Source organism: Rousettus aegyptiacus, unplaced genomic scaffold (genome assembly GCF_014176215.1).
Source record: "Rousettus aegyptiacus isolate mRouAeg1 unplaced genomic scaffold, mRouAeg1.p scaffold_m13_p_2, whole genome shotgun sequence".
NCBI classification, from domain to species: domain Eukaryota; kingdom Metazoa; phylum Chordata; class Mammalia; order Chiroptera; family Pteropodidae; genus Rousettus; species Rousettus aegyptiacus.
The window spans coordinates 109,167,317-109,184,727 of record NW_023416295.1 but is presented as its reverse complement, the minus strand read 5'-3'; the positions used below and the strand labels follow the sequence as shown (position 1 = coordinate 109,184,727).

The 17,411-nt window shown below is 32.4% G+C and overlaps 1 protein-coding gene across 1 annotated transcript in view; it reads left to right on the top strand.

Annotated features, from left to right (window-relative positions):
- Nucleotides 1-17,411, top strand: part of OTOGL (otogelin like) — a 128,013-nt gene that overhangs the window by 15,307 nt on the left and 95,295 nt on the right. Inside the window, exons 8-16 of the mRNA XM_036237843.1 lie at nt 2,507-2,712; nt 7,373-7,500; nt 7,863-7,969; nt 12,299-12,405; nt 12,599-12,724; nt 13,964-14,072; nt 15,127-15,173; nt 15,622-15,767; nt 16,879-17,002. Of these exons, the coding sequence (XP_036093736.1) occupies nt 2,507-2,712; nt 7,373-7,500; nt 7,863-7,969; nt 12,299-12,405; nt 12,599-12,724; nt 13,964-14,072; nt 15,127-15,173; nt 15,622-15,767; nt 16,879-17,002 (1,100 nt within the window). The remainder of the gene's footprint in view (nt 1-2,506; nt 2,713-7,372; nt 7,501-7,862; nt 7,970-12,298; nt 12,406-12,598; nt 12,725-13,963; nt 14,073-15,126; nt 15,174-15,621; nt 15,768-16,878; nt 17,003-17,411) is intronic.

The window sequence follows — 17,411 nt, the reverse complement described above, 5'->3', positions numbered from 1 at the left end:
TTTCAGAAAGGGGATATTTATTTATTTGATGGAAAGTTTCATACATTTTAAACTGGGAATACTGTGGAATAATCTGCCTTCCAATCTAAATAATTATATAGATACTCCGCCTTAAATATTTCTTGGCTGAGTTATGCCAAAAAAAGTAAATTGCAGGATGGAACAATTCTATTCATCATATAGGATTCACTAGCAAGTGTTAGAACCATGGGGATTCTTTCCAGTGCAATGGCCTTACAAACTTTTGTGCTTTCTCTCCCCCTCAGTTTAGATTCCTTAAGAGGCAGTAGGTGATAGAAGAATGGGCTTCGGATGAAACATTAGGGGAGCCAGGCATTGACCATAGTCAGGCAACCCAGAGTAGATCCTCTGTCTCTCTAGGATTTATTTTCTTTATCCCCTGGGTTCTGTACTTCTCATTTTCCTATAAAAGGAAGTTTAGCCATTTGAATGAGAAGATAATCCATTACATATGTCTTTCTTGGAACTAAATTTAAATAATAGTTTAGGATTTCTTATATGAGATTTTGGGTAACACAATGGACACTATAAAAATTATCATTTTATGAAACAGAAATGCCATCGAAGTAGAGTTTCAAGAACACTAACCTTTTGTTAAATCAAAGATGTAATATTTAAATTTTAACTCAGAGTTGTCACATGATAGAAAATGGATGGTTTTCTTATTATTCAGCTAAATTGCTTATACTAATGCTGTACCTGGCCTAGGACCCAACTCATGGCAGGTGCTAGAGAAATGTTTGCCAAAATGAAATCAAATGTGTGAGCTCTGGACTTCTGTTCTCTCACCTGTGAAATGAAGGGTTTTGGTACATATGAACCTGGGAATAATTTTAGCATTAATCTGTTCTTTCATTTTATTTTTCATTATTACTATTTCCTGCCTAGGTTGCATGAAGTTTTTCTTAGATTTATGGGAGATTATCTAATTTTTACTGTTATCTTTTATCTCTACTAGCATCCTTTTTTATTATAGATATAGGAATAATCAGAGTAATATTCCTTTTATTTTCAAAAACAGTTTATCTAATCAATTTGCTATAAAAGAGATAGAATGACACATGACTAAACCAAAAAATACCCACAACAAAACAACTATACCTCCATACAATTAACATCCTACTGCTATGAAATATTTTTATAGAACATAATTCACTCTCTCATGTATAGTTTTTATAAATTTGCAAATTTAAAGAATATTATTTATACTGACTTTCACTATGAATTTACTGTGAATTCATCATGTTTATAATTTTTGATAAGAATAGATTATGGCAGTAGTTAGCTAGAGTCATATGTATTCTCCAGTGTAAATTTTTGGTTATTTTCTTATTCTAACAAATTTTCTTTAAAAACTTATCTGAAAACATCTTTGCACAAATGATTACACTTATTTTGAATTGTATCTTTAGGGAATATTGTTTTGTTAATGAGTATGTTTAGTTTTAAAGTTTTTGTACCGTGTAGTCATGATTTTCCCAGAAAAGAACCCACATTATGGTTTATAATTTTTAGTTAGCATGGCTATCTTAATAAAGATGATTTTTTTCCTTCCATTTCTTTAATTGTTAGTACCTGCTCTTTTCTGTAATACTTACACATGGAAAAACAGTGTTCTTTCAAAAGTATTCTAGGCAAATTACTGTGCTTTGAAAATGTCCAATTGTTTAGTTTTCTTTAGTTTTTTTACATCTTCCACTTCTTTTGTATGTGCACATTCTTACGAAAAATGAAAAGACTAGACATTGGATCAGGAATTTAACTATTCAATGTGATCTTGTTAAAATAGACCAAATACATCCAACTTAAAAATTATAAATATAACCCTTGTGCAATACTTTAGGGACAAAGTATTCTATTTTCCTAATTATGTACTTTGTGGCATTAAAAATGTAAATTACAGTTAATCATGCTTTGCCATTTTTCTTTTGGAAAATAGTTATTTATACGAAGGTGACATTTGGGGAGTAAAAGCTTCTATTTCTTTGCAGCCAAGTTTAAAATAAAAATTGAACAAAATCAGAGTTTTAGCATTGCATTTACACATTTTGACCATTGTTTATACCTCACGATTTTGAGCAGGATTTTTTGATTATCTTGAATTCTTTAGATAAAAATGAATACATTTGAGCTCTGATTATTCAAAATAGACAAGGTTATTTTCCAGATTTTAAAAATCACTGATATTCACAGAAGTGTGTTATTGGTTGATTGAATCATTCAATTGTAAATGTGAAATCTAAATCAATATGGAGAAGCAGACATAATTTTTGTTCTTTTATTTCAATATTTTAGTTTTCAAAAAATATTGAGATTTCCTATAGAATAGTTAGTTGCTTGGGAAATCTAATTGCATAGTTTATTCAATAATTTTGAATAATAATTATCTTTCATTTAATTGATCACTTATTTCAAGAAATAAATAAATCATCTATAATTGATCCTTTATCAAAGTTCTTCGATTGCCTTTGTCCTATTTTTCAAGTTTAACATTGCCTCAGACAATTGGACAAGTTTCTATTGAGAAACTAGCTGACTACATTCTGGTGAAAACAGCTTTTGGTTTTTCATTGGCTTGGGATGGAATATCTGGAATTTACCTCAAAATATCTGAGGAGCATAAAGGGAAATCTTGTGGCCTATGTGGAAACTACAATGGCATTCAATCTGATGACTTCATCATTCAACAAGGTAAGGGAGGAGAAAAAAATGCATCGGTACTTCTGAGGTCTTCTTCCTTCACCAAAAAATTCATGTACTCAAAGGGTATAACTCATCCTAGGTTGGGCAAAATTGGTAGCCTTAAAACACAACATATGGACACCTCTTCTCTATTAATTTTATAATATAAAAAAGTGTTATATAGTACTTTACAGATTAAAAGTCAATTTCTCACACATTTATTTAAACATAGATTTGGGAGCCAGTCAGATTTGTAATCCAACCCTGACAGCAGCATTTACAAGCTGTGTTATATTGGGCATGTTAACTTGTCATAAAATTAAGAAAATACTACCCACTGTACAGATTGTTGTATGAGTTGGGAATAATATAATTATATGCTCATATTAACTATTTTGAATAATATTGAATTATGTTCTCATTATTACTGATAACTCTTAAAGGTCAGAATTATTATATTCCTATTTTTCAGCTGAAGAAACTGAGCATCAGAGAGATTAAATGAGTTGCTTCAAATCACAGAGCTTATAAGAGTTGGAACAAGATTTAAAACCATGTCTACTGGTACTAAGAACACATTCTTTTTTATTGCACCTCTCTGTGTGGACTTAAATCATGATTATGTTGCCAATACACACTAGTACCCAATTTGAAACAAAACACATTTTTAATAGTTCACTGAAATTAGTTTCATGACTTTGAATAGGTGAATGATGATACATTATCACACATAATAAAATCTTTTCAAGTTATTTAACTTTTATAATAATGTGCATATTTCATTATCTAACAAAATTATTCTTTGACAGTCATTTAATTTATACCTATCAAGACTAGATGAAAAATAGTTTTTGTCCAAAACTGGACAATTTTGACCCAAATGGGTTTGAATTACTAAAATATAAGCCCTGAGGAGGGAAGAGTCTTTGTTTTGTATCCCAAGCTCCTACAACAGTGCCTAACACAAAGTAAATGCTCAATATTTGTTACATATGTAAGACCTGTATTTTAATTTAGCACATGTAAACTAGCTCATGGTTTTCAAGAATGACACAAAAATATTTCCTATTAAAGCTTCACTTAAAATCACTTAAAGAAGCAAGTGATTAGGGTGTAGGTTCAGGAGTCATACTATGGGATTCAAATTCTGCTTTGCCACTTTTTAAACTTCCTAAGTTTAATGATGTAATCATAGTATATACTTCGTAGAGTTGCAAAGATTAAATGAGACAATCCATATAAAACACAGTACAGTGCCTAGCACATAATTAATGCTCAATACATTTTAGCTAACTTATAATCATCCCCATTTGGTTTCAATAAGACTATAATAAAGCTGAAATGAAAACGTTTGATTGGTTTAAGAGGCCCTTGTTAAAATGCAAACATTTTATCCAAAATGGATGATGCCTCATCAGCAGGAGACCACTGGTGTCTAGAATAAAGAACAGGGCTCCAAAGAGTTAATTTCCTCATAGTAAAGTGGAGATAATAATGTTCCTGAGAACTTCCAGCCTATGAGGATCAAATGAGAATATGTAACAGATGATATTCAAATGTCTGTGAGCACAATACAAATGTACAATATTGAGATCATCATGAATGGCGTTTTGCATCCAATTAGGCACTTAGAATGAGAGGGCACACAAACTTAGAAGGAGGGTTTTTGACTCAGGCAGAAACAATCAGATGGTAATTATTAATTTTTTTGTTTGTTTCTGTGTCAAAGCTTCATGAAAAAAATAAAACTCAATTCAGTTCTCAGAGTTAAAGTTAGAAAAGACTGCTATGGGCAGTTCTCCTGGGACGTCGGGGGAACATGATATGGAGGTCAGGATAGAAAATAGCATCTGTTTCTTGTGGAGGCACAGAGACTCAGATTAGGATTTGAATTAACAGTCAGAAAGACTTTGATAACCTGGAACATAAAATGGTTGCTCACAGCGAAATAACTGAGGCAGCATGCAAATGGTGTCAGCGGATGATAAGTGGGAGAAGACCGGCAGGAGGTAAACGAACTCAATAGGGCTGAACTGGCAAAAGGCAAGAAAGACCCTGAAAAGCATGTGGGAGGAGCCTAGAGAGAAATTTCAGCCTTTTCACAATTTTATTTGGTGCACAGTGTAGAGTAATAAAAACTAATTTATAGTCATTTATAGGCATGTGACAAGAATCTGCCCTCTGATTTTCTCTCATATTATAATAATACAAGAAAATGTATACAGAGGAGCTATATTATCTTTAGCTTTAAGATGCCTAGTATTTTCTTGAAACTCAGCCTGCACTTTGCTGATTAGATAAATCTTTAGAAGCAGTGATGTAGTTTAATTGAATGATATTGAATGCATAATTTCTTAACAGTGATTAAAATTGCATTTCTCTCTGCATTCCTACTCATTCTTCAGGGATGATTTCACAAAGAAATGAGGCTTTTCAGAATTTCTGTGGATATCGAAAGATTTTAATTGGCTCTTTAGCTGAAATTTTGGTTCCATAATTTATGTCTATAGCTAGCTATATATTAATATAGGGACCTTGGTTTACTCATAGAAACCATCGTAATAATTAATAGTGCTTCACTTTCATTCTTAGAAATGTCTTAATATGGGCAATAAATCACACTATTTGTATTTTATATAAAAATTTTAATTTTAGTTTTGCAGGCTCTTAGACCACCAATTGATTTGGATTAAAGTCTCATAATAACCAACTTTTGTGACTCTTTTATTAATGAAATGTTGTAAAAGTAACTAAATATGTGTTTGAAAAGCTGGATATAAAGTGAACTCTAAGGGATTGCCCAGGTTGTTTAGTAGCATTAAAATTTGCGCATAAATATTAAAATAAGTGGGCCTTCAGGAAATATTTTTGTTTCTACAAAATTTAAAATATTGATGATTTTTAAATCAAATGCGTTGATAAATTTTCTTTAATAGAATATCAGTTTTTCCTTTTTAAAATAAGTATATTAGGCCCATACGTAGTGCAGTGTGTAACATTTCCAACAGTAACAGAGATAATGAAATGGCTAGACAAATTTGAAAGCTCTAGGATTCAATAATCTATATAATAAATATTACAAACTTCCTTTTATTGATTCATTCACTTATTCAGCAAATGTATTTTGAGCACTTACTATATAGCAGATACTAAACTAGGAATACAGCAAATGGACAGCTTATACAAACTCCCTCCCTTTCTGTAGTAGGTATTGTAATGAAAGACAAAATAAATAAATAAAAAGAATTAAAATATAGTTGTTTTTGAGCAGTAGCAGCCATGCAAATGGTGAAATAAAATTAAGAATGATAGAACAGTAGCTGTTTGTTTGTGGTCTAAATCACGTGACAGAGAAGGCCTCTTTGACGAGGTCATATTAAATAGATGCTTAAATGAAATAAGAGAGAGAGAGCAGCGGGAAGATTAGAGGAAAGAATGATTTTGAAGGAGGAGGAGCAAGAACAAGGCGGGAATGAGTCTGAGTGAAGAACAGTTTAAGCCAGTATGACGAGTTGGTTGAGCAAGAATAGGAGTAGAAGATATAGGAAGGTCAGGGGAGTGCAAGCACCAGGCCAAAAACAGTCTTTAAGGCCAAAGTACGGTTTGGGGTTTTACATTAAGAGAACAAAATGTTCTAATAGATGAACTCTCACATCTTTCAATGATTAGTAGTTGCACATGAACATTATCTTCCTGTCTTGAAGATGGTGTTGACAGAGAGTTGTCAAACATTTGGCTTGAGATTTTTGATTCTAGCGGTAGCTCATCATCAGTGTTAGGCCTTGTAAATCTACGTGGTGGAGAACCTTAATCTCAAATCCGAAGACTGTCTTAGATGGGACTTAAGGGTGTCATTTTGTTCGGTTTTGCCAAATCATTGAGATTTGAGATTCAGCCTTTGTATAGATGTGAGGGAAAATTAATTTTCGTTAATTATGAAAATTATTCTCAGGCCAGGGGCTGAGACAATTTAAATTTGATTTAAGACAGAGTCCACATTTGTTGCTTCACACGTATTAGCTCCTGAATCTTGCCTCTGAGTAATGCTGGGATAGTGGCAGGATGCTTAACAACCTGTCCTTAACATTTTTAGAAATACTTTTTATCATATTCAGATGAAATAAATTCTTTTTTTAGTCTTCTCCAGGTGTCTTTTTCAGTCATTGTTTTTGTGACTATCCTCTAAAATCTCCACAAGAGCTCAACAAATGTATTTTATTATTATTATTATTATTGACCCCCAAAATAGAATAATAATTTTAGTAAGGCTCTAACTGATGTCAAATATAATGGGAGGGCCTTCTGAAAATTTTCACACCAAACTTTTACTTAAGATTTTTAGTTTTATGCATTTTTTTTTCTCCTCTCTATAGAATAAACTATATGATAGTTAGGGCTTTACTGGTATGCAAATTGTACCACTCACTTTTTTCCTTTCCCATGTTGCTTCAATGAAGTTTACTTTTTTTTTCTTCAATGATATTAACTTTTATTTGGTACTTACCCTTTTTTCAGTTTATTTTTATTATGCTAAAGTATTGTTACAGTCTAATATCACAGATATTGTTGAGTTTAACTTTTCGACCAGAAGTTTATGTTGACAAACTGTGTGTTTATGGAAAATGAAAGTATTACACATATTTTTTGTGTATGTGTTTGTGTGAAATAGAGGACTATACAGAAGACATTGCTATGTTTGCAAATAGTTGGTTGGTGCAAACTCCAGATGACAACAAATGTGTACCCACACCCTCAGATTTCCCAAATCCATGCTCCAGTGGAATGCCAGCATTTGAGGTAAATTTGATATAAAAAATTTAGGCATGTTGGATATAATACATGCATACTGTACTTGCATACTTAACATTAAGCATTTTTAGTCAAACTCTACATAATTAAACACAATTAAGTTTAAGAAATGTAACTGCAACAGGAATAACTTTAAGATTATTTCAGAAATAGTAAATGTAATAAGCTTCATGAAAGCAGTACTTATTACAAAAATATGTAGTTACAAAAAATATCGGTTAAAATTTATGAGAAGAAATTACCTTCTCTTTCCTGGTAAGAGGAATCTTGCAAATCGATCAGTAGAAAAAAATGAGAGTACATGCATATCATTAAATATGTCCTAGTGACTGCCATCTTTTTCTGCACAGGCAATATTCTTCAAGTGTCAGATACTGTTGCAGTTTCCTTTTTTGAGCTGCCATGAATATATTGACCCATATTTATATATTGCCAGCTGTGTTAATGATCTTTGCAAGTAAGTGAAATGATTAGTATTTGCAGTAAAATTTTTTTTTATCCAAAAAGAAGAGCAAGAACTACTTCTGTAACTTAGCCATCTCAGCAGATCACAAAGTATAATGGGGAATATAAAAGAAAAGTTATACATACAGCTATTAAGAGCTTACTGGATAGCAAGTACATTCTAAGTGTTTTATATAAGCAGCATAAACAGAGTACAGCAATTCTTAAATATTTTTTATGCCATTAATCTCCTTGGGAGTCTTTTTCAGAATAATGGTTTGAAATGCACTAATAAAAGACATAAATTTACAGAAGAAACTATTTTGAAATAGAGTTATCAATATAGTAAAAGATATATGTGCTTGGTTATATGCATTTCAAGTCTATTAAATAGCTACTGTAGTTTGACATAGAAATGAACATAAATGATATTTTGAGATATCTGCAACAATTACAATGAGAAACAAAAACATGGAAGAATGAGATATAAGATATATTAGTGACAAAGTTACAGATACTGCTAAGAACATTGTGATGTTACCTACATGTATAATTGAAGGAAATGCTAAATTTCATTTGGAGATTAGTAAAATTAAACATGTAATATTTTTCCATCCTAGGTCAACAGACTCTTGCATTCTCTCCCAGATTAAAATCACCTAGACTAATTGGTTTCTAGGGAACAAATTTAGTGAGACCCATCATAATATGTTAATGTAGAACTAACTATAAATTACCCATTATTGAAGTAAAATTTTTCTATTTTTTTCCAAAAATTTAGCAAGCAGATACAATTAGCCATCTTGAATTTTCAAGAATATCTCAAAAAATTTTTTAAAATCTGCATTTTAAAGAATCCCAAGAAGTGTAAATGATACATGGAAACTTTGTTGTACAAGACCAGACTAATTTCTGGTTGAGTAAAACTACTTAAATAGCATCTTGGATAGCTTGTTAAGAGGTTTAGTTTTTCAGAGGTGAGAACAAAGAGGAAAGTTAAGGTAGTATAAAACTGTTTTATTTATAACTACTCTGCTTTAATTAAATAAAGGTTATTATAAAATAATGACTATAATGATATTTTCCAGATAGTAAATAAACTTATTGGGGATATGTGTAAATATTTAGTAGAATGCAGTTATATCTTTATTTATATGTATAGTCTCTAAATTTTAGGCATTTATGAACTAACACAGGAGCTTTGAAAGAGCTTCCTCTCTGTGTAAAATATTGAGGTCTAACCTTACTCAGTATTTTACGATATCTTGTTCCCTATTTGGTTTTATTTTTTATTTAATCACTAGATTGTTATATCTCTGTTCTTCCATTCACACTCCTTTTGAGGGTCCCTGTAGGTAGTCCATTGTCCTTATTTAACCATGTATATGCAGTTAAAAATTGTTCTTATTCCATGGGAACTCTCTTGGACAATTCTCCAGCAGTCTTTACCCTTGCCTTTATCATTATCTCTAGCATCTACTTCTCAAGTAGACTGAGATGAAGTATCATTTTGCAGATCTGGGAAAGTTATTCTGTTTATTAGTTAGGACGTTGTTTGGCTGCTTCAACTCCCAAACTATCAGTGACTTAAATTAAATTGAATACATATATTTCTCTCATATAAAGTCCGAGCTGCTAACTGGTCCTACTCTGAGTAATGTGCCCACTCTGAGTTTTCCAATGACTCAGTGATGCTATTCCTATGTCATCCCCCAGGATCTAGAGTGATATTTATCAATTTCATGGCCCAAACAGGCTTATCATTACCATGTCCATATTTTAGTCCTTAGGAAGGGAGGAATGGAAGTAGAGGGCCAGCAGCTCTTTTTAAGGATGTGACCTGAAAGTGTTCCTTACACTTCAACTTTTAACCCTTTGGCCCGAACTCAGAACCATGGCCATACTTCAATGTAAGAACTGCTGGAAAATGTTGTTTTGGCTTGGCAGCCATAGGTCTAGCAAAAACTTGGAGGTTCTAAGACTGAAAAGAAAGGAAACTGGGACAAAAAAAAAAAGTTTCTGCTACACTCACTTTGTCTGAAGTTCTATCATTGAGACATTAACATTTTTGTGTTTTGAAATGTTGATATCTTTAAGGCTTTGGATTTTGAAATTTAATTGCTCCAGGGAAAATAAAAATAACATAATAGAGAAACATCTTTTACTGGTTGGAATCATCTGATACTTTAAGACAGGGGTGCCCAACCCCCAGGCTGAGGACCAATATGGGTCCGAAGCCTATTAGGAACTGGCGGCACAGTAGGAGTTGAGTGGCGGGCCAGCAAGAGAAGCTTCATCTGTATTTGAGCTGCTCCCCAGTGCTAGCATCACCACCCCAACTCCACCTCAGATCATCAGGTGTTAGATTATCATAGGAGTATTGGTCCCGGTGCCTAAAATGTTGGGGACCACTGCCTTAAGGCGTATATTTGAGGTGGAGAGGATAAATTTCACTCCCCTTAGTATATAACCCAGGACTAGAACTATCTGTGTCCTTTCTCCCTAAAGGAAATAAGGAAATATTCTTCATTTCTTATATTAAGGGACTGCATTACAAGGATCCTATACCATGAGAATAGCATGAATCTGTTAGCTCAAGTTAATATCCTGCTTAGATTATGATTGTATATTGAATTCGATTCCACACACATTTCTGAGCATCTACTCTGAGACAAGCATTGTGCCACACCTTGGAAAGACAGAAACAATTTAGACTTGACCCTTGTCCTAGGAACTCTGAGTCTAATGGGGCAGAGAAACAGGTCTCCAGCAATGAATGACATGTGCTCTAAATACAAACTGCTTTGGATATTGAGGAAAGAACCACTGACTTTATCAGGGAGTGCCTCTAAAGGCTCTCCAGAGGAGATGACATCTGAGTTACAGTTTAAAGGATGATAGACTACCAGTCCTTGAAGTTAGGCCCTGTTTCTGCTTCTAAGAATGATAAACCTACCAGCAAGGAAATAATTTTAGTTTTGCCATACGGAAATAAATTGATTTAAAATCAGCTATTCCTTAATGCTCATTTTGCTTACTAAAGTTTACATCCAAAATAGAAAAATAAACTCATTTTTTTTCTCAGTAATTAGGACAATAACTTCTTTCCTGCCCAATTGTTGTGAGGTTTCATGTGATGCTGTAGAGTAAGATAGACAATTAATAAATAGTGGCTATTTTAATAATAGTTACACTGGGTTGGAAAACCAATATTTAGTCACTTTGTTAACTATCAAGTCTCTATTAATTGTACAAAAATGCACATATTTTAAGATAAATTGTAAACTTAACAGCTTTCTAAGAATACAATAATTTTAGCTTATCCTGTTTTTTAGAGTTTTTTTTTTGTTTGTTTGTTTGGAGGTTTAAAATATTTTCTGAGCTCCTGAAGTTTATATGCTCAGTTCCTTTTTCCTCCTGAAGCTGAGTTAATTGGGCTAGATAAGCTGCATGACTCCAATTACAGTAGCACAGGATAAGCACAATTTGAGACCGGTGGCTTTTATAAAACAGATACTGAGTATGCCAAGGTTCACAAAATACAACATTCTTAAGGTCATTATCTTGTAAGATATTTAACTATTTAATTTTAAGTTTGAGTTGGGTTGAAAAACAAGCCTACTTCTTATTATAAATTCTGCTGATTTTATAGGTAGCTCATTAATTTGCTTTGGGAATTGGCTGACCCCTTATCTTTGCTTGGGGGAGCTTCTAGAGTGATTGTAAGAAAATAATTAGAGATTATTTACTTTTAGCAATATTATAAAAGTAACCAGCTTTAGTAATTTAAATTTGAAAGAATTAAAAATCTTTTAAATTTTAAATGCTGTTTATTCGATCTTTCAGAAATACTGTAGATTATTGGTATTGGTTTTATTCCAGCATATAGACTATCAAAAGCATGTTGTCTTTGAAATAAGTTTCATATTTGGTGATTTTGTTGGGATAGAATTTTATCTGTTGTAATAGGATTTATTAAATTCTTAAAGATCTGGGATGTTTCGTGTAGAAGCCAAAAAATACATACAAGGCTTCTGGAAAGAACGTCATAATTACAATAGAAATAATTTTTAGTTTATGTATACCCTTGAATCAAAAGAAAAGTAGTCGAATTATTAAAAACTTTGATGAAGACAATTTACCTACATGTTTTTAGCCAGGATCCATGTTTATTTGTTTTCTGCATTATTGTATGTAATGCATTATGTTATGTACATGCTGACATCAGTTAATATTGGAATATTCACCACACACTCAGCATTTTCTAGAGATCAGAAGCTCAGAGGCGTGAATGCTGTCAACATTTCTGCCGTGATTCTGGCTTTGTCTTTTCATTTTCTAGAACTGATGATGATGATACCTATTGTCGAGCAGCTACCGAGTACGCTAGAGCCTGTTCTCATGCTGGCTACCCTATTCAAGACTGGAGAGATGACTTTCCAGCATGCAGTATGTTTTCTTATTTTCTATGCCTTGTGTGCTTTTGTTAATTTTAGGCTTATCCTAGTACTCAGAATTTCCCCTAATACTCATGTTATTGATGCAATAGCATTGGTAAACTTGCGAAATTTTCAAAATGCTAATTTTTTTGAAAGAGGGGTGAATAAGGTTGACTTACAGCTCCCCTGTTTGCCCATTGCAGCTGATAAATGTGATGATAGCTTCGTCCATCGGGATTGTATCAGCTGTTGCCCACCCACCTGCACATTTGAGAAACAGTGTCTTGGGAGCAATCTCCACTGTCTTGACGGATGTTACTGTCCAGATGGTAAGTGTTTCATGAATGAAACGATATCTGCACTCATGGAAACTAGCATACAGCGATCTGAGAATCATGTCACAACAGCCTCTCTCAGCACATTAAGGGCTATTGTCATTTTCTACCCTTGCAGAATTTGGATCTTTAAGTGACTAGGAGGAAAGTCTGGTTTTCTTTAATAAAAAAGTTTATTGCTTTGTAAATTTCTCAGGAAATTTGGAATCTGGAGTCTTGAAGTTACCCATGGCAAATCTTTTGTTCTCTTGAATACTTAAAGATATTTAATAATTTCTGAAAGCAATTTCAGGAAATAAAAAAAAAAAAGCCTTTACATTTTGGCAGTACAAGATTTTAGTCCTGATGTAGTTTTAATATTTGAAATTAGAACTAATGTATGAGTGACACAGGTGGGATCTAAACAGGAATGATTCCTATACCGACAGACCTTTTAAAGAACACTGAAGATTTACTCACACCCTTTTATTTTCACAGATTAAAAAAAATAGAACCCCAGAGATGTTAATGTGATTTTACCATAGTATAATTAATATGAGTGAGGAGTACTTGGAAACAGATATGTTGACGTCAGTCCATTGTTCCATCAGTGCGACTCAAAATATGGTCTTTGGACCAGTGCCAGGCCTGAACTCTTTGTTACCAGTCAATGATGAGATAAGGAATGTGTACCAGAATATAAGTCAATGCCTCCTCATCTAGAAAGTCTTACTTAGCTGAATGAAATAGTGTGCTTAGTAACAGTCGATTTATATTCTGACTCAACTACCTTTATTCATTAGAGAGAATTAACAAACACAATTCCCCTGTACTTGCCCTTTGAGTAGCACCACCTGGCTATTTGTTATACGTAGAATGATTGTGTAAATCTCTAATTTTGAGATGAACAGAGATTAAGCCAAGAATATATATATTTTCCCTCTCTCCCTTCCTTTTTCCTTCAAAAGCAATGAAACACTGTCTAGTTGCCTTTATTCTGTATGATGAATCTTGAGCTTTTGATGGTAAGTCATGGGATAAGAAAGTTGAAAACCACTGAAATAGACATTTATAAGGTAGCTACTAATTGAGAATAAACCAAGATGTTGGTAACCTCTTGAAAGTAAAGAAATTCATATTTTAAAATAACATAGGTTAAGCAAATGTTCAATAAAGGTTGCTCAAATTACAATATTCAGAGAATACGGTCTTTATTATTTCTTTTGAAATTTATGTATATTTTTGCTTAACTAGGCCTCATAATGGACAATGGAACTTGCATCTCCTTGGAAAATTGCCCATGTAGTTTTCATGGATTAGCTTATTCAGTTGGTTCAAAAATTGAACAGGAATGCACTGAATGGTATGTGAATAATGCACAGCCAATTGTTTCTGGGTATCTGGCTAGTTGATAACTTCGCCATGATATATGTTTAAGAGAATGTACTTATTACTGTTTTTCTTCCAAAAATTCCAAGACACAGTTTGTAGTTTATTTAAAGTCTGTACAGGCATAAGGTCATCTACGCTTTCTTTTATGATGTAATTCTTCCCACTTCCCTTGATAAATCTGTAAAATCTTTACCCATGTGAAGAGTCTGTTGCCTTTTCTTATTATTTATAATCACAAATTTGCACTTACTTTTACTTTTAGAACTTGATGGTGCTCCTGACCATCCTTTTTGTGTACTTTGAAAAATGACTCCCTATATTGTCAAATTTTGCCATGAACTAAGACATTAAAAATTTCATATTAAATTAGCTAACTAGTGTAGGTGAGCATTAATCCCTCCAGGGCAGTCATAAAAAGAAATGGAGATCTAAATGTCATCAGGCTCTTTCCCCTTTGGTTGTCAGTGTATTTAATGGAAATGCAATTGGATAACTAATCCTATTCTTAGATTTTGATTCAAGTTTCTGCCTTTCCGAGACTGTTTCTGTTCTCCAAAATTCATATCTTTTTGATGGTAGAGGCAGAATTTATCTTACAATAGGTGACTTTTTTTTCTCTCTTTAAAATCTGATGATTCTCAAAACCAGTTTTCTTAATTTGTAGTACATGAGTTAATTTTCAAAATATTTTTCTTTATGTATATTTCTCTAATGATATAGACAAATACTTTTTGTGTGTGACTTTTTTAGCTTAAGCAATGAGAAAAGGAAAAAAAACCCAGAAGTTCTCTTCTTGGTACTCCCTTTGTATCATCTTTGGTGATTTTTAAGTATAACACACAATAAATAATTTAGGCCAGTTCAAATTTATCAGTGAATTGAACTCGTGCAGAAATGTGTTTCATTCAAATAAGATTATTCTGAGCCTATAAACATAACGTGTTTTGATATATTAATCAATACATTGATGCAAACAATGTAATTTCTCTATATCAGTAGATTAATATTTTTATCATTTTATTTAGTGTATGTGTTGGTGGAGTTTGGAACTGCACTGAGCATGACTGTCCAGGTAATCGTTTAAAATATTTTTAAAGAAAATGTATCTTTTTTTTTATTGAGGAGGAAAATAGTAATTTTTATGAGCTCATCTCATACATAATAAGATGTAATGATATAAATCCAAATATTCAGACAATAAATAAAAAATTTGAATAAATGGTAATGTTGAGACAAACTTGATAAACATATATTAAAATAGTAAAAATATTACAGATCTAAAACATATTTGGAAGAGCTATCATTTAGTAAACTTCAAATCAAATTGAATAACATGATTTAGTAAGTTTTCCAAACTAATACATTTTAAACATTTTAGCTGTTTTTTTTTTGATGCATGATTATTTCCCCTAAATTGACCTCCTGCTTCTAAGAATAAATAATTTCTTCTTTTTCTTCTTGCTCTACCCCTCTTTCATCACTTTTTTTGTTGTTGTTGTTTGTTTGTTTGTTTTCGATAGTTCAATGCTCTGTTGTGGGTGATTCTCATTTTACAACTTTTGATGGTCGACATTATTCTTTTATTGGAATGTGCCAATACATCCTTGTGAAAGGAACAGGAAAAGATAAATTCACAATTACTTTACAGAAAGCTCACTGTGAGCAGGTAAGACTACCTCAAAATTACTAGAAAAATGTTAATTGTTTTTTGACTCAAACTTTGTGTGTAGATTCAGAATAGTAACACCAATGGGTAGTTATTTTCTTCAAAAATAAGACATCACTGATTGTTAGATGCATCATTGCACTATATACTATAAAGAGAGAAAAAATGTTGATGATCTGTTATTCTACTGATTATATGATACATCCTGATTTCAGAGATGTTAAAATATGAGAAAAATATGTCTTAGATTAAATACTGTGTATATAACTGCATTTTCTTTCTTAAAAATGCTATTCATATGTATAGTTTTTGAACATTTCATGGATAATTACACAATGGACCTAAGTTTTTGGTTACTTCAGAAACTACTATTTTAAAGAGATGATTCTTCACAGGATTAAACATGTTTCATATTGTTCAAAATAGATATGATAAATTTTTTAGCATACTTAAATATTTTAGATATTTTTTTCAAATAAGTATATCAATAATTTATAAATAAAGACATTTGGATCTTTCCTCTCTCTAAATCGGAGTCAAAATTTTGCAGAAATCTTTAATTTTCTGGTTTTATTCCAATATGAAATGTTTGTTTTCAACAAAAATTCTGAATTACTTGATTAGCTTTTTTCAGTTTTATCTTTTTCCTTTGCAATATGTCAGAATCTGAATAAGCTTTTTATATAGAATTCTAACTTTGTTGTTTTCTTTATTGATTTTTTAAATGTCTAATATACTGCTTAAATGAATTGAGAGGTACTTTAACTTGTTCTAAGAAAACCATAATTATTGGTACTTTATTGAAAACATTTCTTACTTAATGTTCTTTGTAAAATATATGTATGTATATGGTATATTTAATGTGCTATATAAAGATATGTTTTATTAGTAATGGAGCTACATAAGATAGATTATGTAGTAATTGCTTTATAATATTATTTATACTCAAGCCTTCTCTATACCAGAAATTCTTATCTATGTGCACTCTTTTTTTCCTTTCTTTTCTCCTTTTGCTCCCCTACCTCCTGTTTCTCTCTTTCATTGTCCCTGCCTCTTTCTATGTCTCCTTATCAATCTCATTCCTTTAATCGGTGATTTGATTTTTATGCAGAATCTTGGCTTGGTCTGCCTTCAGTCTATAACTCTAATCCTGGAGGATGATTTTAACAAACAAGTGACCCTTAGTAGGGGAGGACAAATCCTTACCAGTCCTAATCAAGGCTTCACTCTGAATGGTAAGAAGCACTGCTAATGGTGTACATTGGCCAACTATCCTAACATTTGAATGCCTATATATTGCCAGGTCATCACTAAACATAGTGGAGACCGCAATGTTTATGGGACCTAGCATTTACCTCAAGTGGCCTACATTTGAAAGGGGAGAGACACAAGCAGCCACTTGCATAAAGTATAATAAACTCACAGATATGCATAGGGACTTTAGAGGTCCAACTGAGTGTAGCTGTCCTGGCCTTCAGGAGGGGTATGTAGGTATCGTCAGGAAAGTTTTCTGAAGGAGGTGATGGTTCACTGAGCATTTAAAGATGAGGGTTGTTAGGATGAAAGAGATGGTGAAAGCGTTCCATGCATAGAAAGAGGTGTAGAACTCTGCAGTATTTTTTTTTTGGGGGGGGGGGGGTAACT